Source organism: Saimiri boliviensis, chromosome 18, assembly GCF_048565385.1.
Source record: "Saimiri boliviensis isolate mSaiBol1 chromosome 18, mSaiBol1.pri, whole genome shotgun sequence".
In the NCBI taxonomy this organism is placed as follows: domain Eukaryota; kingdom Metazoa; phylum Chordata; class Mammalia; order Primates; family Cebidae; genus Saimiri; species Saimiri boliviensis.
The window spans coordinates 5,922,506-5,949,484 of NC_133466.1; the positions used below are offsets into that span (position 1 = coordinate 5,922,506).

General features: G+C 44.1%; 1 protein-coding gene across 2 annotated transcripts in view; it reads left to right on the forward strand.

Annotated features, from left to right (window-relative positions):
* Positions 1-26,979, forward strand: part of DSCAM (DS cell adhesion molecule) — a 746,447-nt gene that overhangs the window by 609,890 nt on the left and 109,578 nt on the right. For both annotated transcript variants that reach the window (XM_074389246.1, XM_074389247.1), the window contains exon 16: positions 8,349-8,419. In XM_074389246.1, the coding sequence (XP_074245347.1) occupies positions 8,349-8,419 (71 nt within the window). The remainder of the gene's footprint in view (positions 1-8,348; positions 8,420-26,979) is intronic.

The window sequence follows — 26,979 nt, forward strand, 5'->3', positions numbered from 1 at the left end:
AGGCATGAGCCACAAAGCCCAGCCTATATATCTTTTTGTTTTTGTTTTTGTTTTTAAGAAAGAATAACATGGGTGCATAAAGCTCAAAATTTGTACTGAGTCTTTACAGAAAAGTTTATGGATCTCTGATGAAGTCTGGCCACCATGGGAATTTGAGTTTTAGATTTCTGCTGTATCCACTGCAAAGGTTAGTGAGGAAGGAACTGCTGCCATTGACACAGTGTCCCTACCTAATGTTGAGAAATCACATTGCTCCAATCCCAAGATGCTGAGTTTATTTGCATGTGAAAGTGCACAAAGCATTATCATACCACTTTGATACACTTGACCTCAGAGAACAGCCATGAAGCCAAGACCACACCATTCAGCACAGGCTTCTCAGCTTCCCCAACCAGCCATAGCGCCAGCAGCCCCTGCAACAAAGGAGCAGTCAGATTAGCTGTTAATGGACTCGAAGTGTGTCTCTTTGACACGAATCAGCCACGTGACACGTGACATTCACAGCTGGCCCTTGCTGCAGACCAGCTTCCCCATTAGCAGCTGCCCCCTGCAGGTCGCGAGTCACTTAGTGCCTTGTGACCGGGTTTGGAGTAGCTACTCTCTTCTTTATTTTCCCTGTAAATCTGTGCATAGAACGTGTAGCTTCCATTAGTGGGTGCTCACTCGTTGAAACACCACTGAATTTCACAGACCATCAGAGAACAGAAGGTGTGGATTATGGGAGGCTCAGGATACAGAGTCGCTGGGTTTCCAATGAATCTGGCACTGAGTTAAGTTATTCCTCATCTGTCCTCCCGTTCAGGGGCAGCAGCTGTGATCTGGGAGAAAAGTTTTCTATGTGCTGAGGTGGGACAACGGATGAGAGGATAGAAGGAGGACAGAAGGAATAAAAGCCAGGAGCGTGTGAAACAAACGTAGGGATAGCTGTGCTATTAGGGCAGAGGGTGGCATCAGTGTGTTCTTCAGTAAGAGTCAAACGCACAGCGTGTGCTTAGCAAGAAGAGCTGAGCACGCCCCACACCCAAACAGGCCTTCAGTGATCGGCTTCTGTAGATTTTTGCTGTTCTCCTCCATCCTGGGTTTGAAGAAACTCTGGAAAGTAAACCTGACAAAAGTTGTTAGCCTTCTTGCTGTCTCTCGTACACACTGTATAGTCCTCTCTGCTATCCTGAAATGTTCTGGAATAGTTCTAGAATGTTCTGAAATGTTCTTCCTCTCTCCCCTTACCACTTTCAATTATTATCCTCCAAGGATCTGATCATGCCCACGGTGTTAAAATTCAACCCACTGCTCACTCCCGGGGGTCCCCTCCCTCCCTCCCCACTCTCTTTCTTTTTTTTTTTTTTTTTTTTTTTTTTTTTTTTTTTTTTTTGAGACAGAGTTTCGCTCTTGTTACCCAGGCTGGAGTGCAATGGCACAATCTTGGCTCATTGCAGCCTCCGCCTCCTGGGTTCAGGCAATTCTCCTGCCTCAGCGTCCTGAGTAGCTTGGATTATAGGCACGCGCCACCATGCCCAGCTAATGTTTTGTATTTTTAGTAGAGACGGGGTTTCATGTTGACCGGGATGGTCTCGATCTCTTGACCTCGTGATCCACCCGCCTCGGCCTCCCAAAGTGCTGGGATTACAGGCTTGAGCCACTGCGCCCGATCATATATATCACCACCCAGGGTACTGTATAAGTTGTTAATTCATTTTCCTTATGGTCTTTTTTGACCAGGGGAGGTGGGATTGACTGCTCTGCTCTCTCACTGCTGTATATGAGGCACCTAGAATGGTGTTGAGCATGGTGTTTCGTGCTAACTAATTCAATAAGTAGGTTAAATAAATGAGCCATTTATTTAATAAATAGTTAGCACATGACTTCAGCCTTTCCCCATCTGGGCAACAGCTATTCTTTGTTGTATTTTGATTTTTACTAAACACTGTCTTGATTCCCTTTGTCCGACACAGAGCATGCCTCTCACCCACCCAACTCCCATAGAAGACAAACGTGTGTTTGTAGAATTATGCAACTGTTCATCACTTTTGAAAAAAAGTGGTTTTTTGAAAAAAAAAGTTTTTTTACTTTTGTATCCCAGTGAAAAAAAAGTGAAAAAAAAGTTTTTTTACTTTTGTATCCCAGTCTTTGCCTAGTGTAGGATGTGGCTCATGGAAGGCAAATCTCCCTAACAGAACCAGAGGCCAAAATGTGGGAGTAGTTCCGGGGGAGCAGTTGAGCCCAAATCAATTAATGATGAGGCCCCAAGACATTGGTTGAAGCCAAGATATTGAAACAGGAAGGAGAGTATTTTAAGAACAGAGTGGAGCACTGAGGCTGGAGTCCCAGCTCTCAGAGGGACACAGGAGCTGCTGGGCAGTGGGAGGCTGTCCAGCTGAGGAGGGACAAAGACAGAGCCAGTGCAGCCAGGAAGGACCAGTACAGAGAAGCAAAGCAGAGATCCATGCATTTTGCAATCAGGAGGTGTCTGTCATTCCTCTGTTTTCAGCCAAACAGAATTAATTCCCCTGCTTTTTACCTTTGTAAATATAATAGAAATTATAAAGATAGTCTTTGCTTATTACAGTCTTGCAGTTTAAACAGTTTTGACTTCTGTAGAAATGCAGAGTTTATTTTGGAAAATCACTTTCTTTTGTTTATTTTTTATTTATATATTTATTTTTTTGAGATAGAGTCTTGCTCTGTTGCCCAGGCTGGAGTGCAGTGGTGCGATCTTAGCTCACTGTGACCTCTGCCTCCTGGGTTCAACCAATTCTCCTGTCTCAGCCTCCCCGTAGTTCAGATTATGGGCATGCACCACCAAACCCAGCTAATTTTTGTATTTTTAGTAGAGAACAGATTTCACTATGTTGACCAGGCTGGTCTCAAACTCCTGACCTCAGGTGATCTGCCTGCCTTGACCTCCCAAAGTCCTGGGATTACAGGTGTGAACCACTGTGCCCAGCCGTGGAAAATAACTTTCATTTCTAATCTTTTACCTCTAGCCTTCTCCTTCCCCAGGAAATAAGCTAAATATGCAGGGTTGGGGGTGTGGGATAAGGAAGCCAATTCTGCTTTCTCTGTATATTACATTTGAAACCATGTAAGTACATTCTTAAATGCCCAATGTCAACACAGTTTTCAAATTTAGTTAAATAAATGGATATACCCAATGACTTATCCTTCATATGTTTTACATTGGGAACTCAATCTGCTTTGGATTGTAATTTTATTGGCATCATTGGCAATGAGATGAGAACCTATGGAAAAAAAATACAGCTCAGGAGTTATCCAGAAAGCAATAAAATTCTTAAAGAAAGCAAATTTTTTATAATTTAAAACTTTTTTATTGCATTTTAGGTTTTGGGGTACATGTGAAGAACATGCAAGATCGTTGCATAGGTACACACGTGGCAGTGTGATTTACTGCCTTCTTCCCCATCACCTCTATCTGGCATTTCTCCCCATGCTATCTCGCCCCAACTCCCCACCCTCCACTGTCCCTCCCCTATTTCCCTCCAACAGACCCCAGTGTGTAGTGCTCCCCTCCCTGTGTCCATGTGTTCTTGGACAGGGGTAACGTGGCACATATACACCACGGAATACTATGCAGCCATAAAAAACGATGAGTTCGTGTCCTTTGTAGGGACATGGATGAACCTGGAAACCATCATGCTCAGCAAACTGACACAAGGGCAGAAAATCAAACACTGCATGTTCTCACTCATAATTTAAAACTTTGGAAAGTAATGTTTTAGTAATGTAATAGAAAATTTAGTGCCCTTTGTAAAACACAAGCAAACAAAAAACCTTCCCAATGATACCGTGCACAGCCCTAATGTGTGTGTGTGTATCAGTTAGATTTTTGTTTGTTTGTTTGTTTGTCTGGACTTTTTTCACCACTTTTTTTTAAGAGGAGAGGTCCAAATGTTTTCACTTCAGGGAACAGGCAGAACAGTAAATACATTACTGACAAATCACTGCAGCATTGGTAGGCTAAGTAATAAAGCTGTTACATGCTTTAAAATGGTCAAGTCTGTCCCGGAGACAAGAACTGTGCCCCCTCTTCTTTTCAGTGGAGACCTTCATAAAATGCCAGACCTAGGCCTGACATGGTGGCTCGCACCTGTAATCCCAGCACTTAGGGAGCCTGAGTAGGGCGGATGACTTGAGGCCAGGAGTTTGAGACTAGTCTGGGCAACATGGTGAAACTCCATCTCTACTAAAAATACAAAAAATCAGCCAGGCATGGTGGCACATGCCTGTAATCCCAGCTACTTGGGAGATTGAAGCAGGAGAATCACTTGAACCCAGGTGGTAGAGGTTGCAGTGAGTGAGATCGTGCCACTGCACTCCAGCCTGGATGATGGGTGACAGAGTGAGACCCTGTCTCAAGAAAAAAATAAAATACCAGACCAGATTGAAAAAGTAAGTTATTCCCAAATCATGATTACATTATAGAATTTATGCTTCCTGCAGAATTGAGACATTGTTGTAAACACTATGCTAGCCCCTTTAATTATGAATATATCTCAACTGGAAAATCAAGGCTGCAACTCTTGCCTGCCATCTTCCGGAGAGGACCACACCACAGGCCACACCCCAGGCAGCCCAAAAGATTGAGGATGGGCAGTGTCCCTGACATTGCCTCCAATTCCTAACAAACTGGCTTCTTGTTAACCTCAGTTAAGTGTAACTAAATTAAAGTAACCCAGCATCAGTATAGATGTCAGACTCGACAATCATTTTTCAAGAAGGATTTTTACGGAAAACTGTGTGCTTTTCAATGAGCACAGAATTATCAGTGTGTGAGGGAAATCCAACCCATGAGTTTGTACTGAGTTTGATTTTCAAAGTTTCCTGCCTAAGAGCTTGACCCCATGAGCAAGAAATTGGGCACAGAGCCTTAGCAATAATTATCACCATTAGCTGGATGCCAGCCTCTCCCTCAGCCCCTGTTCTGGACGTTAACTTCAGTTCTCGCAGAGCCTTTGCACTTTTGGAATAGATCTGAGAGGCTGCAGCACTCCAGACTTCCAGCTGTCCCCGGACCTGCTGAGGAAGGGATGCGCGCTCAGCATTTCAGCATCTACAAATTGCTTTACCCCTTCAAAGCAAGGACTCACTCTGGGCTCAGTGTAGAGTATGCTGAGTGACCAGAGACATACAAAGACGGACATGCCAAAGTATGTGCACACTGTAGGGACAGGTCCCCAGGCCCAGACAGGGATAAACTGCCGCGGGAGGCCCACCGGCATGGGCAGGAAACCCTGATGGAGGGAGAAGAAAGCGCCAGGGCAAAGGCCCTGATCTGCCCAGGGGTCCGGTGTGTTGCGGATATGGCTGGGACACAGGCACATGGAGGGTATGCAGAATAAAAGCATGAGGAGGATCACGAGGTGCCGTCTGGGAGCAGAACATTACTAGGGCGGATGAACAGAGTGAAGTGGGCACTGGAGCTATGTCCCTTTTAAAGAGCACAATGGAGAACAGAATTAATGTTTAGGAACTAAACAGAAACTGTCACCAGGCATAGAGGTGGGGTAGGAGTGGGGCATCAGAGTGAGGGACTCGGAGATCCCCAAGAGGACAATGGTGGAGAAAGCAGAGGACAGGGGCCATTTGGAACAGACGTCAGGGACAGCATCAGCAAGTGTGCGAATGAGGGGTGCAGGGAACCTAACTCCCACCTCCTCTCTCTCTCCACAGTTCCTGTCTTTTAACACCTTTGTTTTAATTATGAATATATCTTATTGAGAAAATCGAGGCTGCAATATCCCCATTTCCCTTCAAACTCATATTTCTAAACCACAAGGTAATGAACTATATAATCTGGAGAATCAGCTTCGTTTCTTGGCATTTTTTTTTTTTTAGATGGAGTCTCGCACTGTTGCCCAGGCTGGAGTGCAATGGCACAATCTCCACTCACTGCAACCTCAGCCTCCTGGGTTCAGGTGATTCTCCTGCCTCAGCCTCCCAAGTAGCTGAGATTACAGGCACCTGCCACCACACCCAGCTAACTTTTTTGTATTTTTAATAGATGGAGTTTTACTATGTTGGCCAGGCTGGTCTTGAACTCCTGACCCTGTGATCCATGCATCTCAGCCTCCCAAAGTTCTGGGATTACAGGAACGAGCCACCATTCCTGGCCTCTTAGCATTCTTATAGCTTCATTCTCTCCTAGTCCCACGAGCCCCTGATCTGCGGAATCAGCTTCCTGCTTCATCCTCAGTGCGTGGGAGGAGCTGTGGAGTCCCATTATTCTTTTGTAGTAACAATCCCTGCATCTTAGAGCACTGACCCCCAGGGCCTTGATAGAGTGCCTTGCCTTAGTGCTCCAAGACACAGGGCATTCCGTTTCCTACAGACCACAGCTGTTTTCCAAGCCCTTGTTTTGTAACTCTCTCCTTCAAGTTCCCATTCTAATTTCCTGCTTGGCTTATTGTCATAATGTTGAGAAAAACAACAATCAGGTCTCAACCTGCTTCTTTCAGTCAGTAAATGTACCTGTGTCTGCCCTCACCTGGCTTCCCCCAACCAATAAGCCTCACTCCACCTTCCTCCCATCCCAGAGGCATTTGTTCCTTTCTATGCCCCACTCACTCTGCAGCCTATGTCTTCTGCCCTCTTCAGTTTCTGCCAGGACATACATTGTTCCTTCAAGTTTACCTTTTGTTGTTGTTGTTAAATTTCTCCCATTTGATTCCCCCTATTTAAAAACACTTAATGGTAATTATATTATGATTAATTTCTTCTATTTACTGAGCACATTGTTTTCATAACAACCCTATGATACATATTCGATTGTCCCATTATATATGGAGAGAGAAATGGAGTCACAGACAAGTAACACACACACCCAGCTAACAAGTGACAGAACCAGAATGTGAACTTGGATGGAAAAAAACTCAAATATCCATCAGCTTAGCAAGTACATCATGGTACTACTCAGAACTTTTTCTTCCTTTATAAAAAAGGAAGCCAGCTTCCCCTGGGTCGTGCCCTTCCCCAATCTACCCTTTATCTTTAAGGTATCTTTACTCTTCCTATTACTTCTAAACTCCCCAAAATGAGTTCATATTCACTACTTCTGTTTTCTTATTGCATGTGTGGCATGCAGACTTTAGCAAGCGTCCACAGAACTGGCTTTCTGTAGTTCTACCGTGATCTCAAAATTGTCAATCCTAAAACATTTTTTAATCTAATGGACTCTTTCCCTCTGACCCCTGTGTCACTCTTTGCCTCTGCTTCTCAGAAGACATCTGCTTACCTGCTGCCTTGCGTTGCAAGCTTCCTTCAGTGGGTGTATCTGATAGCTGATTGTACTCTGAACTCTTGGGTGGCAAAATGTTTTATATCTCTTAGTTCTACACCATGACCTAGTCTGTAGCACATTTCCAACACACGTCCATCAGCTCTCACTGGGATGTACTTGGAATCGTCTCTCGGTGGCTCCCTGACTTATTACACACTCAGCGGAAATAGGTTGCTTTAAACTGCACGTTTTGTTTTTCTTTTCAACGTTGCTTCAGCCCTCTGTGGCTAGAGCCCCTGGTTCACAAGGGTTTTTAATTGGAATGTGTGAAGAGCTAAAGCCATGAAAGACACCCAAAGGTAGAAGAATCTTGATTATTTTTGTCCCAAGTCATTCTAAGCAAGTGAGAAACCCTGATACCACATCACTAGGCAAATCTTCCAGAGGAAAGGGAAGGACCTTCGATGCACACCATAGACAGTGTTTTACAAGGGAAATTTTGTTTTGTAGCTTTCTGTTGTACCCCTTAATTTGTTCAAAATTGGGATTCATTCACGAAGGTGTCAAAGACATGGTGAGGAGGAATACAATGATAGGTCCCCAGGATTCATTTTCCAAGGAGCAAATAAACACCGGCCAAGAGTATACGCAGTAACTCTACAAAATTGAAATTTCCCATGACCAGTAAAAACTTCTTTCTCTGGGTGGGCACGGTGGCTCACACCTGTAATCCCAGCAGTTTGGGAGGCCAAGGATGGCGGATCACGAGGTCAAGAGATCGACACCATCCTGGCAGACATGGTGAAACCCCGTTTCTACTAAAAATACAAAACTTAGCTGGGCATGGGGTATGCACCCCTATAGTCCCAGCTACTCGGGAAGCTGAGGCAGAAGAATCACTTGAACCCAGGAGGTAGAGGCTGCAGTGAGCTGAGATCGCACCACTGCACTCCAGCCTGGCGACAGAGCAAGATTCCATTTCAAAAACCAAAAATTTCCTTCTCTGTGCCAAATGTGGGGATGGGGTGTCTTCAGGGACTGCCTTTGGCAGTGTAGGTTTCAGTCTGCTCCAAAGCGCATCTCTAACCTGCCTGTGGGTTTTTGGTCCTTACAGCTCCTGACGGTCCACCTCAGGAAGTTCACCTGGAGCCTATATCATCTCAGAGCATCAGGGTCACATGGAAGGTAAACCCAGCAAACACTTGTATTCCCGGTGCTTTTCCCATGGGATGAGACCTTCACGCATGCTCAGTGTTATGACACCAAGACTCAAATTTCACGAAACTTTTTTCAAAATTAAATTGAAAGCCCTTTTCTTAAAATGCAGTATTTGTATCCACATTTGGGATACTTTTACAGCAAATGCTGTATCTCAGAGAGATAAAGTGATTGTCTCTTTTTTTTCCTTGACTCTTGATCAAAGTCCTAAGAGTGGTCTCTACAGAAATAGTGGAACTGATGTCCCTGACCGCATGCTCTCATTTCATCCCAGCAAAAATATTTTCAAACTGCTTTTTTTTTTTTTTTCCATAGCAAAGCATGAGGTGGCAGACAGTCCTCTGAGGTGGCAGAAATAAGTCCATGTCCTCTCTGTCCCACTAACTAGATGTGTTCTCAAGAAAGCGCCTTAATTTCCTTGCCAGAAAAGTGAGCTGTCGAATCAGCTGACTCCCAGGCCAGTGCTGCCCCAGGTGTGGCCCATGGCGGCAGACTGGCTGCTGGTTACTTCCGTGGTGGTTGTCAGTGGCTGGGAGGGAAAGAAAACTTGAGCCACACTGTAAATGACTACGTCACCGAGGGCATTGTTTCATTCCGTTGCCATGGTTTCCACAGCAAACATTCTCAAGGAAGAAAGCAGCATTGATTCTGGCTCAAGCTCCTCACCAACCGCCCCCGCCCCATGACCTTCAAGTCACTAGCTTGGCCCTGACCTAGTGAGCCATGCGGTCAGTCATCCTCTCAAATGTGCTCTTGGAGATGACTGCGTTAGGACAAATTCCGTTTCATCCAGAATGTTATTATCGAATCAAAAGTTCCATAAGATTGCATTAACTATCCCAGCTCTGAATTTCTCATTGCACGTAATTTTTTGTCTTATCTCTTTCCTCATCCTTTTTTTCCCGGTGTTACTTGGAGAAGAGGGAAGCCAGCAACCACCGCGAGGTCTTTTTGTTTGTTGGCTTGTTCGTTGTTCGTTTTCATGCTAGCATAAATTCTTTCGTAAAATGACCAGCCTCTGTAACAAAAATGGATTTTTATTGTCGGGGTGGTGACCTCCTTTGGTATTACACGCGTTAATACAGCGAGCCCCTTTGTGTCAGCTTTTCTCAACCACAGCCATGTTGTGTTTCCAGCGGGCACCGTGATATGACTGCTTAGCTGCACAGACAGTGCGGGCCGAGGAGTGTGGAAGGCGGTGTCACTGGTCTTTGTGAGCGCATCCACCACCTGCGAGCATCACACACGTTGTGGAATAAAGACACTCAGCAAGCCATAACCCCACACGCATTCCCACCATTCCACAGATGGAATGCTGACTCACTCTGCCTTGAATGGGAGACTGTGAAGTTTCACCCACTAGCTTTACACATTCTCTTGCATTTCGCCCTGAAAAAGACCAGGTATTACTGTGGCCTCAAAAGCTTTTTGGGTCTTTTGGGTCCTGCATGAGAGAGGTGTCTGTCCAAAGAGGATCTAGCTCTTACAACTAAAAATGGAAACTTCTGAGGCTTTAAAAGGCATTGTATCCTTTCTCTCCCTGTAGAAAGCAGCCACAAAAGTCAGTGCATTGCAGTTAAATTCCTTTTTAGTGCCTAAGGACAAATGTGTTGTGGGACTACTAAAAGGAAGCCTGGCTTTGATTAGATTGTGAATCGACTGTAATATATTGTTCACAGAGGAGTGCGATCTATCTCTGTAGCGGGCCTTTGTGGCATGGCCTGTCAGCAGGCAGACTTGCCGGTGATCTAACTGACTAATGAGGTAGGGGCTGCCCTGTCACCGGCTTATCATTTCACGTTGGCCTGTTTATGTAATGAGCTTTTAAAGCACATCACTGGTTCAATTGAATTGGACACTATTAGGCGAAATCTAAAGTGTGTGTAAAGGACAATATGTTGCCTACAACATGCCTTTATTTATGGCATAAAATTCAGAATATATGTTTTGTGTAAGGAGAAGGAAAGAAGGAGAAATAGCATTAGCCCCCAAGAGGCAGCCCTGCCTCTGTCAGCCGGGGTGGACATATGCAGTCGTGGGTAGCCTAAGGCGAATGCTCATTCATGGTCAGGGATGCTGATCAGAAGTAAAAGATGCATTCAGCAGAGTGACACAGGATCAAGGAGAAAACAGCTCTGGGGTTTTGGTGGGAAAATAGCCATTTCGACACTCGGCCTTTTAAAGATGAGGGGCACTTTGGTGCTCTTTCTCTAACTCTGGAGATAGATATTATGTTTATTTAATTATCATTGAATCAGCCTGCTTCTGTAACAACACCCTCTATTGATCAAAATCAGCAACTTTCCCTTTCTATTTTATTTTATTTGCTTATTTATTTATTTTGAGAGAGAGTCTCCCTCCATCGCCCAGGCTGGAGTACAGTGGCATGATCTTCACTCACTGCAACCTCCATCTCCTGGGTTTAAGCAATTCTCCTGCCTCAGCCTCCCAAGTAGCTGGGATTACAGGCATGTGCCACCACACCCAGCTAAGTTTTTTGTATTTTTAGTAGAGATGGGGGTTTCACCATGTTGGCCAGGCTGGTCTCGAACTCCTAACCTCAAGTGATCCACCCTCCTCCCAAAGAGCTGGAATTACAGGCGTGAGCCACAGCACCCAGCACCCTTTTTATTTTTGTTATTTCTTTCACCAAAGAAGGGCTTCTGATTTTGAAATCTTTCATGTCCAGCAAAGGTTGCTCAGGACCTAGTGAATGCAGCCACCCACAGCAGCTGCAGCGCCCGGGTTCAGGCCCCTTGCCTTGCCCCACCTTCCCCGGAATACTTGCCCATGCAGCAGTCCACAAGTGTCACCGTCCTTCCTGTCAGTGCTGACGTGGTTTGTCACATGCCCACGTCTCCTGTCCAGTCCTGCTCATTGGAGGCCCAGGTCCTGCATGACTGCCCCCATGAAGATGGGAATCTCCAAAGTGCAATCACAGTTTCACCCTCTATGTTACCCGTATGCTCTTGGTGATAGCTCAGGGAGGTTCCCACCCCATGGCTTCTGCAGTCTGTTTCATGTGCATCCCCTCCACTGCTCTGGGAGCTCCTTGGCAGCAGAGAAACAGCCTTATACAACTCGGATCCCCCCTGGCTGGCATGTGTTCCATGAATGAATGAATGGGTGAGTGAAGGAGAGGTGAGTGTATATGTGAGTTGGGAATGAGGAGGCCTAGAGGACAAGTGTTCCGTATCACAATTGCCTGTGAAGCATTACAGAGTGTTTCAGAGACTGCCATGGAGAAGGCACCCCAGCTGTTAGGATCTCCAGACAGCAAACCTGCTGAGACCAGGTCTAACTCATGATACAGTGAAATGTCCCAGCCTGCACAGTGGTGGCACCCAAAGATGTGAACCACACTCAGAACACCAGAGAGACCGAGCACTTTTCATGAGTTTCTACTGTAGTGATTTTCAATCTAGTTTATTGAAAAGTAACAGGCAGCAGTAGTTCAATTTACAATAAGTTTCATGGGAAGTGAACATCTTCACATCTTCACATCCCAAATGTAAGTCCATAGAGAGAGGTTCAAGAACCAGGAGCATTTTTCATGTCTATGTTATGCAAGATGAAGGCCTGGAAAGGCTCTTAAATCTTTCGCAAATGTTCTTTAAAGTGCTAACTGATGCCTTGACAGAAATTCAACAGACAGTGTAAGTGGTTCTGAATAAAATAAAAGTAAATGGCAGTGAAGTTTCATTTGACATTCTTGAAAAAACAAAAGGGTCTGTGTAAGCAAACACAATTTAATTTAGGGCATGTTTTGTTTCTGATTCAAAATTCAAAAGAATATTTAAAGCTATAGATAATTGATAATGTATTTGATAAAGTACCTGAAAATTGTACAACTAAGGAATTCTTCGGTTTTTCAGAAAGTTCCAATGTTTAATGTATCTCCTAAAGTGTCTCTTTTAGCAGTGCCTGTCATCTTCTCTCCTAATCGTACTCGGAATCAGTTGACCCTCCTATTATGCAAATTAAGGACAATTTGATTGCCTGCTGCTGTGTCCATGCTTGCATGTGTGTGTATGTGTGTGTGCACATGTGTGTGTATGTGTGTGTATGTTTGCCATGGTCACTCATAAAATAAAACATATTTTATTTAGAATATTTAATTTCTACATACATCTCAAAACATTCAGAGAATGCAATTTAAGACAGAGACTTTTTCCTATTGATATAAAATTTGTGGTGGTGTTTTATTTTTGCATTAAACAAGAAATCTTTGCAGAACCACAAGCTGTCCCCAAAATTTGAAATTGTCAGTTGCTTAAATATTCCTGTGCTAAGAGCAATTATCAAAGCGATGACTTGCAATAAAAATCCTGAGAATGATGTTACCACTTCTTGGCCCTCACTATCGTACCATCTGGCTGAAAATTTTACTTAGAATGAGCGAAATTCTCATTTAGAATTAAGAAAGAGAGGTATGATTTCTGTAAAATATTCAAGTTGAATATTTAGAGACTTAATTAAATTTCAGTAATCTGAAGAGTATTTTTTTAACTAGAATATCACATCTCTGCTATCCCCAGCAATTCTACCTAATTGAGTCATCATTACAACCTATTAAGTTTCAGAGTTGAGCTCTTACAACAGGAAAATGGCTCAGTCTGTCATCTAAAACAAAAGTGCCATATGTCCAGTGACCTCCATTGCAACAGTTTAACAAACTGCAGGCTGCACTCGCCTTCTGTACTTAAATCCCTCTACCTCTAGGAAGTAGCACGGCACCTTGGAAAAAGCAGCCTAGAGGCACCTTCTAGCACTAGGATTTCTTGGCCAGGGGTTCCTGGGACAGCTGTCCTTCCAAGTATTTGCTCCCTGCCAGGCCCTATGCTAAACTTTTTTTTTTTTTTAAAGATGGGGTTTCCCCATGATGGCCAGCCTGGTCTTGAACTCCTGACCTCAGGTGATCCACCCACCTTGGCCTCCCAAAGTGCTAGGATTACAGGCTTGAGCCACCTGGCCCGGCCTATGCTAAACTTTGCATGCATTATCTCATTTGATCTGTAAGCTGGGAACACCCAGTTTTGTGCAGAGGGAGATCCTGAAGACAAAGGAACTTGGCCAAGTTCTGAAGGCTGGTGACTAAGAGATTAAGGACTTCTGCCCAGGCTATCCGGTTCTACCTCCTGGGTTTCTGAGCAATCAACAAGTTAATGACAAGTGCCAAGATTGTACTTCATGCATAATAATGCTCAATAAATATTAATTCCCCTTACGATTCCTTCCAAACTCATGTTACAAATTACACCCAACCACATAAAACTTAGAGGAGATATATGAAATTTATATTCTTACCTACTATCTTTTTCTTTCCAAATTATAGACTTAACCTTAGAGTAACTTCAGCAGTGAATAGTTGCCCTTTTTTCCTGTACCAATTGAAATTCAAAAACGTTGCCTTGAAATAAACTCTAATGCAATACATTAGAAGGCAAGAATTGTATTTTGCCTTGATTTAAAGAGCATGTTATCAGAAATGCAAATGAAGTTGCAACTAAAGAGGTATTTTGCACATCTCCTGTTACCCATCCTTAGGCCTTTTTTTTTAGCCCATTAACATTACGTTTTATCATTGGACCAGGTCCTGAAGCTGGGACACGAGGTCAAAAATTGCATATGGTCAGAATTATATTTAAAAAGACTTAAATTGGGGCCGGGCGCGGTGGCTCAAGCCTGTAATCCCAGCACTTTGGGAGGCCGAGGCGGGTGGATCACGAGGTCGAGAGATCGAGACCATCCTGGTCAACATGGTGAAACCCCGTCTCTACTAAAAATACAAAAAATTAGCTGGGCATGGTGGCACGTGCCTGTAATCCCAGCTACTCAGGAGGCTGAGGCAGGAGGATTGCCTGAACCCAGGAGGCGGAGGTTGCGGTGAGCCGAGATTGTGCCATTGCACTCCAGCCTGGGTAACGAGAGCGAAACTCCGTCTCCAAAAAAAAAAAAAAAAAAGACTTAAATTGTCTAATAAGCACACAATGCATAATATTCCCTATAAAGTGTTGCAGTAACACGTCTGTAAAAACATGTAATAGTCAGAGTGAAAACTGAAGAGTACATGTAAAACCGTAAGTTGATATTATTTCCTCACGTTAGATGTAAATTAGCATTAGCATAAATTAAATCCATTTCCAACAACTAAATTATATATAACTAGAATATAGTATAAAAAGTAGTGGATTAAATTTCAGAAAATTAGATACTATCCCCATCTCTACACCGAACAAAAATGACCTTAAGCCAGTCACTCTACTTGTCATTATTGGAACTTGAACCCTTTTCTCTAGTTCTGAGTTGAGGGTTTTATTCATTATGTCATAACCAAGAAAATAGCTGTGCATTTTAATGATGCATTTGTCCTCCCACCTCACCTCGCAGCACTGACTTGATAGCCATAGAGGATAATGGGTATGGGCCCACTCTGGAATCCGTAAGGTGGTCCCCTGAATAACAACCCTAATTTCAGCCGCTACCCTGGATGCTGATTCCCCCCACTCCACCAATGGCTCTGGACAGCACTGCCATTTCTCATGAAAAAATATCTCCCAATAAATGTAAATATTGTGCAATTTGCCCAACAAAATAATAAAAGTTTATTTCAAATAACCTAATATTAGATGGATAGGGTCGGGCACAGTGGTTCATGCCTGTAATCCCAGAACTTTGGGAAGCTGAAGGGGACAGATCACTTGAGATCAGGAGTTCGAGACCAGCCTGACCAACAAGGTAAAACCCTATCTCTATTAAAAACTATAAAAATTAGTCAGGCATGATGGTCCATGCCTGTAGTCCCAGCTATTCAGGAGGCTGAGGCAGGAGAATTGCTTGAGAGGCTGCAATGAGCCAAGATCGCACAACTGCACTCCAGCCTGGGTGACAGAGCGAGACTCGTCTCAAAAAATGAATTAATTTTTAAAAATAGATGGATGGGTAGTAACTTAATAAAAGTATCCAGAAGACCATCTTAACACAGTTTTATTGGTTCTCATATAATCCTAACGCTGCTTTTCATGGAGAACAAATCAGGAAATCAAGCTAAAGTGAATATGGCATTGAGCATTATGAATGAGACAGATGGCATCCGTATGGGGAGTATATAGCTGGCTATACACTATTTAATGTGCTGAATTTCCTCATACAACCATCCTTAAGCCATCTCACTGATGACGGGGCCCATCTTTTCAGAAAAATCAAATGAGGCAGATGAGTTAGTAAACAGAGCACAAATGTTAGAATGAAAAATCAAAGGAAAACATGTATCCAATCAAGAATTGCATAGAGGCTGGCATTGGTGGCTCAAGCCTATCATCTCAGCACTTAGGGAGGCCGAGGCAGGCAGATCACCTGATATCAAGAGTTTGAGATCAGCCTGTCCAACATGGTGAAACCTTATCTCTACTAAAACTACAAAAAAATGAGTCAGGCATGGTGGTGCATGCCTGTAGTCCTACCTACTCAGAGAGGCTAAGGCAGATGAATCACTTGAACCCAGGAGGCAGAAGTTGCAGTGAGCCAAGATCACACTACTGCACTCCAGCCTGGGCTACAGAGGGAGACTCCATCTCAAAAAAAGAAAAAGAAGGAGAAGAATTACATAGACATCATCAAATTGCATCTGCTATGTCATGGTCCCCTCTCCTAAGGCAAGGAAGAAATAAGACATTAGTTTTATTGTTTACAACTCGGCCAGATCAAGTTGGTTATTATAGGAGGAACCCCAGCCAGGAGAGCATAAATTAGCTACCCCAGTACAGCTATCTAACTTCTGGACTATTTTCAAGGTAACATAAAGCAAGACAGAAAAAACAATGTGTGCCTTCAAACATATTTCACTAGTTCAAATACATTTAAGTTCATACACTAAGATGTAACTAACTCTATTTCAAAATAACCCATAACGTTTTTAAAGTCAAACTATTCATTGTATTAAAAGCTTCAAAAGCTATTTTAAATTCTTTCAATTCATGTAATCAACTCTTCTTATTCTTTTGAAAAATTTGAGACGGAAGATAAAAGTACTTTGTGCTTTGAGTAATTATAGATGTATAAGAAATAAAACCATTTTACCTCCGTGTCTTCCCTGCCGGTAACAAAGTTGGAAACAAGGTTTGTTTTTCTGTAAATAACAGAAGAGTTTAGGTGGCAGATCCTTAGTGATGTTAAAAAGCAAGGCTTTCCAGGGAAGGAGAGTGTGATTCACGGAGTGGCTGTGTGGCTCCCATAGGCCCATGTGGAATCTGTGGCACACACTGCAACTGAATGTGTGGAGTGTTTCTCCCCAACATAAGCCAGAGTGTTCACAGGGGCCCTTGGTCTGAATGCTTCTAGGACATTCCTAACAGGGAACATGGGACATATTGGACAACTGTTTCTTTTTATTTTCTTTTCTTTTGCTTTTTTGTTTTGTTTTTTTTCATTTGTTTGTTTGTTTTCAGACAGGATCTCATTCTGCCACCCAAACCAAATGGAGTGTAGTGGCACCATCTCAGCTCACTGCAGTCTTGACCTCCCAGGCTCAAGTGATCCTCCTACCTCAGCCTCCTGAGTAGCTGGGACTGCAAGTGCGCATCCGTATGGGGAGTACATACCATGCCCAGTTAACTTTTTTATTTTTTGCAGCAATAGGGTCTCATTATGTCGCCCAGGCTGATCTCAAATTCCTGGCCTACAGCAGTCCTCCTGCCTTGGCCTCCTAAAGTGCTGTGATTACAGGCATGGGCCACCACGCCTGGAGTAGACAACGTTTTCAGTATTTCCATATTCTCCCCCCAGATACCTATTTATGCATGTTGATGTCTAAAATTCCCTTTAGTCAAAGCTAAAGCCTCTCATTACCCAAAAATAGATAAGAGGCTAGGCATGGTGGCTCACACCTATAATCCTAGCACTTTGAAAGGCCAAGTTGGGAGGATTTCTTGAGCCCACAAGTTTAAGACCAGCCTGGGCAACAAAATGAGATCTAATCTCTACAAAAAAAAAAAAAATAGATGGATGTGGTGGTGTATGCCTATGGTCCGAGCTGCTCAGGAGGCTGAAGGGGGAGGATCACTTGAGCCCAGGAGGTGGAGGCTGCAGTGAGCTGAAATGGCACCACCACACTCCAGCCTGGGTGACAAGGTGAGACTCTGTAAGGAAAGGAGAGGGAAAAGGGAAGAAAAGGAAGATAAAGGAAGGAAGGAAGAAAAGAAGGAAGGGAGGGAGAGAGGCAGGGAGGGAGGGAGGGAGGGATAGAAGAAGGAAAGAAAGAAAAGAAAGAAAGAAAAAAGAAAACAAACCATTCTTAGCTAAGAGCTACAGCAGATCCAGAGCGGGGACCAGTTTGTGAACCCTTATGTCCTGGATTGAGATGATCTCTTGAGAGGGAGCCACAGCCAACTGAAAAAGTCTCATCTGAGACAAGGCTAGTCCCTCCCGCCAGATAAGCTAAATCATCACTATCAAGTTCAAAGACCTGCAGCTCTTTGGGGCCGGGGCACAATGCTGCCAACCTTTCTGCTAATGCATAACCAAAGTGGCCTTTGCCCCAGTTCCCAACAGGGTCTTCATCTCATCTTAGAAAGCCTCAGCCTGGACTTCATTGCCCTTATCACTATCACCATGTGATCATCAGAATTTAACAAGTCTCTGGGAAGTTCCAAACATTCCCTTATCTTCCTGTCTTCTTCCATGCCCTCAACACTCTTCCAACCTTGGACTGTTACCCAGTTCCAAAGACGCTTCCATATTTTCAGGTGTCTTTACAGCGTGCCCCACTCACAGATGGCTTCTGGTTCATTGGTTCTTTTGGGATGGATCTAAAGCACTCGGGAATTACTTCCAGTTGTAAAATTAAAGCTCACCTTTCAGTGGGCAGGCTCCTTCTGAGACCTGGGTCTCCTTTGGTTCTTCTGGACAGATACTTAGCACAAATGGCAAAGCCTGCAACAGCCCTGCATGTGACTGATGCTGCTCATTCCTTTACAAGCCCCTCTCTCCCCTCTCCACCGCCGGCCACCTTGGTTTGACTGTCACATCTTCCACCTGCCTCCTGGCAGTGTCATTCCCATCTGTATGTCCCTTCCAGCCCAGGGTCACTCTCGCCAGCTACCTGCTTCATCCTCATCCCTGTGGATTCCAGGACTCAGCTTGTCTCCACACTTACCCTCTCCTCCTATATCACTTCAGGGTTCTCTTAGTTATTTGGACTTGTATTATCAACAAACATGGAAGAGTGGGAGGGAAATGGAGGCAGTTCCAGTTTGAAGACCTACAAGGTAGACAGAGGCTGCCCTGGGGTGCATGTCAGAACACTGGCCAGGGCGACTCCTGGCTTGGCTTCACACCTCAGCCTTCATCTTCCCACACCCCTCCTTCCCTGGTGGAAAGGGCCTATTTGGTCCTGAGGAAGATTCTGTTTCACTCTCCTTTCCTCTCTTCTCATCAAGACATCCAGGATGCCTCGAGAGCCTGCAGACCTGGTGGTTTGATGGGGTGTGAGGTAGATGTGGATGTGCCCTGATGTCACTCAGCTCCATCCCTGCTGGACTGACCTGTTTACCCAAGGATGTTGGGTCATCCTCCACGGGCACCATCTGACAAAGTGTCCAGAGTGAGACATTGTCTTCTCCCACCCCGCAAAACTCCTTCTGAGCCTTGTCCGTGGCCCCATGCCATGCCTTTGAAATCCTGCTTGTTTATCAGATTGCAGTCGGGACGCCCCTTATCTCTGCGCCCTGCCCTCCCTGGCCACACTGCCATCACAGGGCCTCCACTGGGGCTACTCCGGGTTGAGTCTTCCAGACGTGTGTAGTGGGACAGAGCCCTTTGGGATCACTCAGCCACCACCAAATAGTTGGGGTCCAGCCTTAGGCTCACAAACTAGCATAACCCCTCTTTGGCATCAGAGCGTACCCTCTAAGTCCTCATTGTCCGAAGTGGGAGCTAGGTGGAGGCATTCCCAGAGGCCAGCCCTCAGAGCCGGCCGATTCATAGGAAGCAGAGCCCTTGTTCGGTCCTGTGGCTGGTAGAAAGTGCAAACTGTGGTGAGCAGGTGGTGTGATGTGTGAAGAACAACAGAATTCAAAAGGGGAGTGTCCCAGCAAGCGTGGCTATTTCGCAGGTGTTTGTTGGCTGGATGAATAAAGTGGAAGCTGTTGTTCTACACTACAGAAATGGAATAAACAGAGTTTTGCTTTGCAGTAGTTAACCTCAATTTCATATCATACAATTATCAGTCTATTTCTAGAATTCTGCATTTATGTCTCCAGGCAGAGTTCACACATACCCTTGGTCACCATGTCCTCCTCAGCTGCCAAGTCTGACTAGAATGTGGGAACGACAGTCTACGAGTCAACATTCTTGGCTCTCAAGACAGCACCTATTTCAAATAATCTGTCATTTATCATTTATTTCTCAAACCGGAATTGCATAGCCCCTTGTTCTAAGCACTGTCTCGTTATCAAGTCATGTGTCCCTTTTCTACTTCACAAAATGTGGACACCTCATCCTATCCTAGCTCCTCTCTGGGGGATAATGACTTTGGGGACCATGTATCTCCCTGTTATGAGACCTAGGGCACAGGTACTCTATTTAATACAATGCAATTCTAAGGAGAGATATATGAATGAAAATACCATTTGAGACCAGACGCAGTGGCTCACACCTGTAATTCCAGCACTTTTGGAGGATGAGTTGGGCAGATTATTTACACTCAGGAGTTGGAGACCAGCCTGGGCAACATGGCAAAACTCCATCTCTACAAAAAATACAAAAATTAGCTGGGTATGATGGTGTGCCTGTGGTCCCAGGTACTCAGGAGGCTAAGGTGGAAGGATTATTTGAGCCTGGGGAGGTTGAGGCTGCAGTAAGCCATGATCCCACCACTGCACTCCAACCTGGGTGACAGTGAGACCCTGTGAAAAGAAAGAAAGTAAAGGAAGAAAGGAAGGAAGGAAGGAAGGAGAGAAGAAGGAAGGAAGGAAGAAAAGGAGGGAGGGAGGGAAGGAAGTAGGGAGGGAGAGAGAGAAGGAAGGAGAGGGGAGGGGAGAGGAGGGAAGAGAAGGGGAGGAGAGGAGAGGAGAGGAGAGGAGATTATTTGAGGCAATAATATACAAAATCTCCTCTCCCTGACATAGCTCCCTCAAAACCCATTGTCCATGCATCAAAATAGCCAGCTATCTCACACCACCCACAGGCCTATTGTAAAGCAGAATCCCTTTAGTGCTGGGTAAAGTAGATCTTCAAATTACTCCCAAGGCCCAGAAGGTCTAACAGTTTTATGTATGTTTATTCCCTCTTGTTTTGCAAAGAACCGGGAAAGTGGGCTATTGGATAACCTGAAAATGGGGCAATGCATAGGTGCTGTGTTTTAGCTAAATAGTCTCTCCCACCAAAGCCAAATCTAAATCACTGAGTGACTCTTTAGTGGTAACAACAGTGATTCTCAGACTTGAGGGAGCACCAGTATCCCTTGGAGGGCTTTTTAAAACATAGCTCACCAGGCTCCATCACCAGGGTCTATTCCTGATTCAGGAGGTCTGAATGGGTCCCCAGTTCTTGAAGCTCTAACAGATTTCCAGGAAATGTGGATGCTGCTGGTAGGGAACCATGCCACTACCTACCGGCTCGGAGGGTTCTGTCCCTTTGGTATGTCCTTGGCTTCATCTGTGCTGGTACCGTCTCCCACCCAATGATCAGCAGGGATGCCTCATCCCAGGGTCACTCTGAGCCACTCTTCATCCCTGGGTGTCTTCTGTTCTTGCACCTGGGGACAGCTGTGAATACCAATTGCTTTGCCAACAGCATGGCATCCTCTAAGGTGATGTCCAGTCACCCTTTAGCCCAGACGAAGTGTGCCCTTCTCTGGCAATGCTTCTGCCCACTGTTTGCCCCTCCATGGTACCCTGGGCAAACCTTCAGCATTGCAAGCATCACGCAGTATTCTGAACACTGGTTCACTCATACGTGTCCCTCCCAGTTAAGGTTTGTTCAATGTGATGCGCCCGTTCACTAAGCAGGCCTATGGAGTGGCTACATTTTATGTAGGAAAGCAGGCAAGGGGGGCTGCAGGAAATACACAAAGATGAAAAAGAGTGTCCACCCAACTTGTCACATGAGGGAAATGAGGACAGATTACATTTTAAGTGGATTTGGAGGAATCTAAAAAGAAAACGTTCAATTAATTTTCCAACTAAATTATTCAACATGCCTGAGAAAGGCAGCATTCTTCAAACACAGAATTCTGCAGTGAGCCTTTTGGCTGACTCCGGTCAACAGGTGAATTCTGCACATCCAGCAAAGGCCATTTTCTTTCAATGAGAAGGGGGCAGGGAGCGGGGGATGTGCGGGAAACAGAACATGGCTGGTTGTCCTCTGCATGAGAGATGCCTCTTCTAATCATTCACCTCCAGGAAGGCACTGTGAGCATTTGCACGTCTACTGTTTTACTGTCCCTTTAAAGGACAAGGAATCTGCCACAGGCAGCTTGCAGCAGACTGATTGGGAAGGACATATAAAATACAGTCACTTGCACACCGTGCAAATACATTGACACGGTGTGACTGTTGTCATGGAGATCAAAAGAGAAGGTTTCTTAAAGGAAGTGGGGGTTGGGAGGGATTTGGGAGCTGGAGAAGGGGCATTTGGGAGGATGAAAGGATGCTGTTTAGGAGGACTGCAGGAGAAAAAAAAAACCAGCCAGAGCCGGAAAGGGGAGAGAGTGTTCCACAGACGGCAAATCAATGAAAGAAATGAGAAGAAATCAGGCTCATTACTGGATTCAAAGGCAAACGAATGGGAGAGTAAAGTTCAACATGGGAAAAACAGTCTCTGCGTGAGAAACCTGACAATGAAAGGCGTGACCTTCTCTTAGAATTGCACTGCATGCAGAGGGATTTGAGGAGAGGCGAACAGAAGGCACTCACTTAGGAAAGAAGTCTGTTGTTTGTAAATACGTTCTCAAGGATTTCTTTTTTTTTTCCAAATTACTTGACAGATATGCTGCAGCATTTCATATTGTCACAAGCAGTGTTTAATAGTTCAAGTTTCCACACATCTTCACAATACTTTTTTTTTTTTTCAGTATAACTATTCTAGTGTGAGTTAAGGGGTATCTCTTTATGGTTTTAATGATGACTAATGATGTTAAGAATCTTTCAAGTGCTTGCTGGTGAAGTGTGTATAAAAGTTCTTTGTTAGTTTTTAGATTGGATTGTCTTTGTTGTTGAGGTGAAGTATTTCTTTAATTTAAACACATTTCCAAATTTCCACATTTTCCTCTGGGGAAAGGGCCTCATTTTATTGAGTTCTTAAGTAAGAGTAGAAGCGAGGCCTTAGGTGATGGTGGTGGTGTTTTTCCACATATTTACTTTTCAAAGGACTCCTTTAATTTGTCCTGAGCTGACTGGTTGCCTGGTGAGATTTGCTGTAAATCTGCAGGTCCATCATTATAAAAACATGCACCCCACCAGCGGGCTGAATAAGTGAGCAAATTCTCTTTCTGGAATCCTTCTTTTAAGAAGGAAATAAATGAATGACATTGTCCAAATAAATTGGCTCATCAGAAGCTATTTCCATCCCTGGTGAGGCTTGGGCAATGAAGCTGGACACTTCCAAATCCTGCCTCAACCTGTCGTCCTTCTGTGTAGGCCAGCAGGCTAAGTCCCGGCACAGAAGCCAACTCTCAGCTTGAATCCACACTTGCCTGCTGTCACACTGGACTGCTGAGTTCTCCTCTTCTTTAGTGGCTAAGCCAGACCTCTTTTCAGCAGCTAAACCATGTGTCTGCAGTCGAGGAATTTCTTCTGACTTCATACCCTTGCCTTCAGTCCTGGGTTTGTAACCCAGTTAGATTATAAAGCTGCACCTGCGATCATTTTTATCTACCTCTTTCCTTGTACCTCCTGTGTGTTCAAAACCATTCTCTTCTCCATCGGCAAGAACATCTTCTGAGAACATCCACATTGTTATTATTTAGACAGGGGGGAAGAGTAAATGAGATTCCATTCTGTAGGGTTCCTGGCATCCTAGAGCCTGAAATGACATTCTTTGAAACCACATGTTTCATCGAGAATGGTGGCTGCCAGAGGAGGTGGAATGCCACTGGAGACCAGGGAGGGAGAGGGCTTCTTGGTGGGAGTGATTTTGGGAAGAGCCCTGGTGAGCTGGAAGCTGAGCTGGCTTGCAGAGAAGGAGTAGAGGAGTTGTTAGTTGAAAGAAGAAAACAGAAATTTTTTGACAACAGCTTTTATAAGGTGGGAATATGTAAGAGACTGGGGATCTCCACTCTCTTTCAGGCAGTCAGAGAGGAACCCAAGTGAGCAAGCAGCACCCAGGAGGCATTAGTCTTGAAAGATGAGGCAGAGATCAGATCTCACAACAGGGCCTCAACAGGTACTACTGAGACTGGGAGAGAGAGATCAAAGAGGCATGGTCAGAGTGGTTTCCTGGGAAGCGTGTCTTCTCCGATATTATGCAACTCAGATTCAAAATATGTTTCCAGATCCCTACCTGATTTATTCTTTTTCTTTTCTTCTTATCTCTCTATTAACCTCATTCACTGAGTTTCATGAAAGTGAATCATTATTTCCACCCATTTATCAATTGTTCTATAGTGCTAATTAACAACCTTGACACAGTGTTCTAAAGATCTTTTCTCTATGAGGATGTGTTCTCTATGCCCCAGAAAACCATCTCCCTTTGTTCCAAGTAGACACTTCTCCAAGCAAAAATGTCTAAAGCATCATTCAAAATTATTTTCCAGTAAAGGATCTCATGCACTAACTTGCTTTGGGAGTATGAAGCCCACTGCCAGACAAACGGATGAAAGTGTCTCCACTAAGCACATGGATGGATGGTTGTGGTGATAGTGATGTCACCTTCCACTCTTACTGACTTGTCCATAATTCAGAGTAAGCCTCTAGGGTCATTTTCAAAAACATGAACCACAGGCCCTAAAATTGCCTATATTTAATATACAAAATTCCTGCATTTATGGATTATTTTCAGAGGTTGTTTGAAAATACATCCACAGGATTTCTTTAATTACATTTCTAAATTTTATTCTGACTAGTCTATCTACAAATTAATAAAGCAACTTACACTTTCTCTGATAGAGTAAGAATTTTTGCTGCTTTTATGCATAAAGATACGCAATTTTCTCTTCATGTGATCTATTAAATTTTCCTCTGATTAGAAATGCTGTGTATACTATAAGTTTACGAAACAAACAAACTTTGCAAATGGGTGAAAAGTTACCTGAGGCTCTGTGAGTGGTTAATACTAAACACAACTTTGGAGAATTCCTACTCTGTACTTGCCTTGAGAAAGTTGTTTTAATGTGTTTGATCTTTTTTTCTTCATCTGTAAAGAAGCATATTTATGCTGTGTAGGATATTTTGTGGGAAAGAAAATGAAATAATATACATAAGGCATCATTGACAATGGAAAAACAAGTGTTCAGTAAGCAGAAGTGATAGAGGTGATTGCGGTGGTAGAGATTGTAGTGGTAATTGTGGTGGCATTCATGTTGGTGTTGGGAGAGTGGCGGAGTAATGGATGGTTGTGGTGACAGTGATGTTGGTGTTGGGAGAGTGAAGGAATGATGGATGATGGTGGTGCTAGTGATGTTGGTGTTGGGATAGCGCTGGAGTGACGGATGACTGTGGTGACAGGGATGTTGGTGTTGGGATAGCGCTGGAGTGATGGATGACTGTGGTGACAGGGATGTTGGTGTTGGGATAGTGTTGGAGTGACGGATGATTGGGGTGATAGTGATGGTGGTGTTGGGATGGTGATGGAGTGATGGATGATTTTGGTGACAATGATGTTGGTGTTGGGATAGTGTTGGAGTGATGGATGGTTGTGGTGATAGTGATGTTGGTGTTGGGAGAGTGATGGAATGATGGATGGTGCTGGTGATAGTGATGTTGGTGTTAGAATAGTGTTGTAGTGATGGATGGTTTTGCGGACAGTGATGTTGGTGTTGGGATAGTGTTGGAATGATGGATGGTTGTGGTGATACTGATGTTGGTGTTGGGAGAGCAATAGAGTGATTGATGCTTGTGGTGATAGTAATGTTGGTGTTGGGAGAGTGATGGGGAGGTGGATGGTTGTGGTGATGGCAGTGTTGGTGTTGGGACAGTAATAGAGTGATTAATGGTTGTGGTGATAGGGATGCTGGTGTTGGGAGAGTGATGGAGTGATGGATGTTTGTGGTGACAGTGATGTTGGTGTTGGGATAGTGATGGAGTGACGGATGGTTTTGGTGACAGTGATGTTGGTGTTGGGATAGTGATGGAGTGATGGATGGTTTTGGTGACAGTGATGTTGGTGTTGGGATAGTGATGGAGTGATGGATGGTTTTGGTGATAGTGATGTTGGTGTTGGGAGGGCGATAGAGTGATTGATTCTTGTGGTGATAGTGATGTTGTATTGGGAGAATGATGGGGACATGGATGGTTTTGGAGATAGTGATGTTGGTTTTGAGACAGTGATTGCGTGATGGGTGGTTGTGGAAAAAGTGATGTTGGTGTTGGGATAGTGATGAAGTGAAGCATGTTTTTATTGAAAGTGATGGTATTGGTAATATCAAGGATGATGATGGAAGTAGTAGAGGTTGAAGTGTGGTTTGTTGGTGAAGTTCATGATAAATGTGGAGGTAAAGTTGGAAGAAGTAATAGAGGTGCTTCTAACATTAGGTAATTGTTACGACAGTAATGCTGATACTGGTGGTGGTAATGTTGGTGATGTCAGTGGTAGAGATGCTATCAGTGGTGGTGGTGTTCACAGTATTGGCAGAGATGAAGCTGGTGGTGATGAATGTGGTGGTGATGGTGGTGGATTTGGCTGTGTGGGGGACCTAAGGGCATGGCATTGGTGGTGGCAGTGGTGACAGTGACCTGCAGAGATGGTAGGCGTTGATTGGTGATGGAGGTCATCATGATGGGGTGGCAGCTAGTGTTGTAATAGAAATAGAAAGACAACCCAGAGATGATTTAGCAAGCAATCTCTTTAAAAAAACAGCTTTATTGAGATACAGTTAGCATGCCACAGCATTCCCTATTTTAAGTATATGATTCAGTGGTATTTCATATGTTTACAGAGATGTGCACCCATCACCCTAATCATAAACATTTTCATCACCCCACAGAGAAAGCTCACAACCACTGGCAACTGCTCCCATCCTCCTCTAGTACCTGTTAAGTCTGTATTTAAACCCTATGGTTTGGGGGCCTGCAAGCTATGAAACTTAAAGTGTATGTTCCTTTCATAAGAAACACACTCACTTCTTCCTCAGGTGCAACAATTTATTCTGCATGATAACTATAGATCATATTAGCAACCTGAAAAAAAAGATGTAAAAACACTACTACCATGGAATAACTCATAACTCTACTCAATATATTTCATTTCAAAATTGGAATATTAAGAAAAATAGAGGAGAGCACTCTTGTTTGTTCCTTGTGATAAACATGGGTCCTTATCATATTGCACATCCGGAAGAATAATAATCAAAAAAGTTCTACCCCATTAACAGT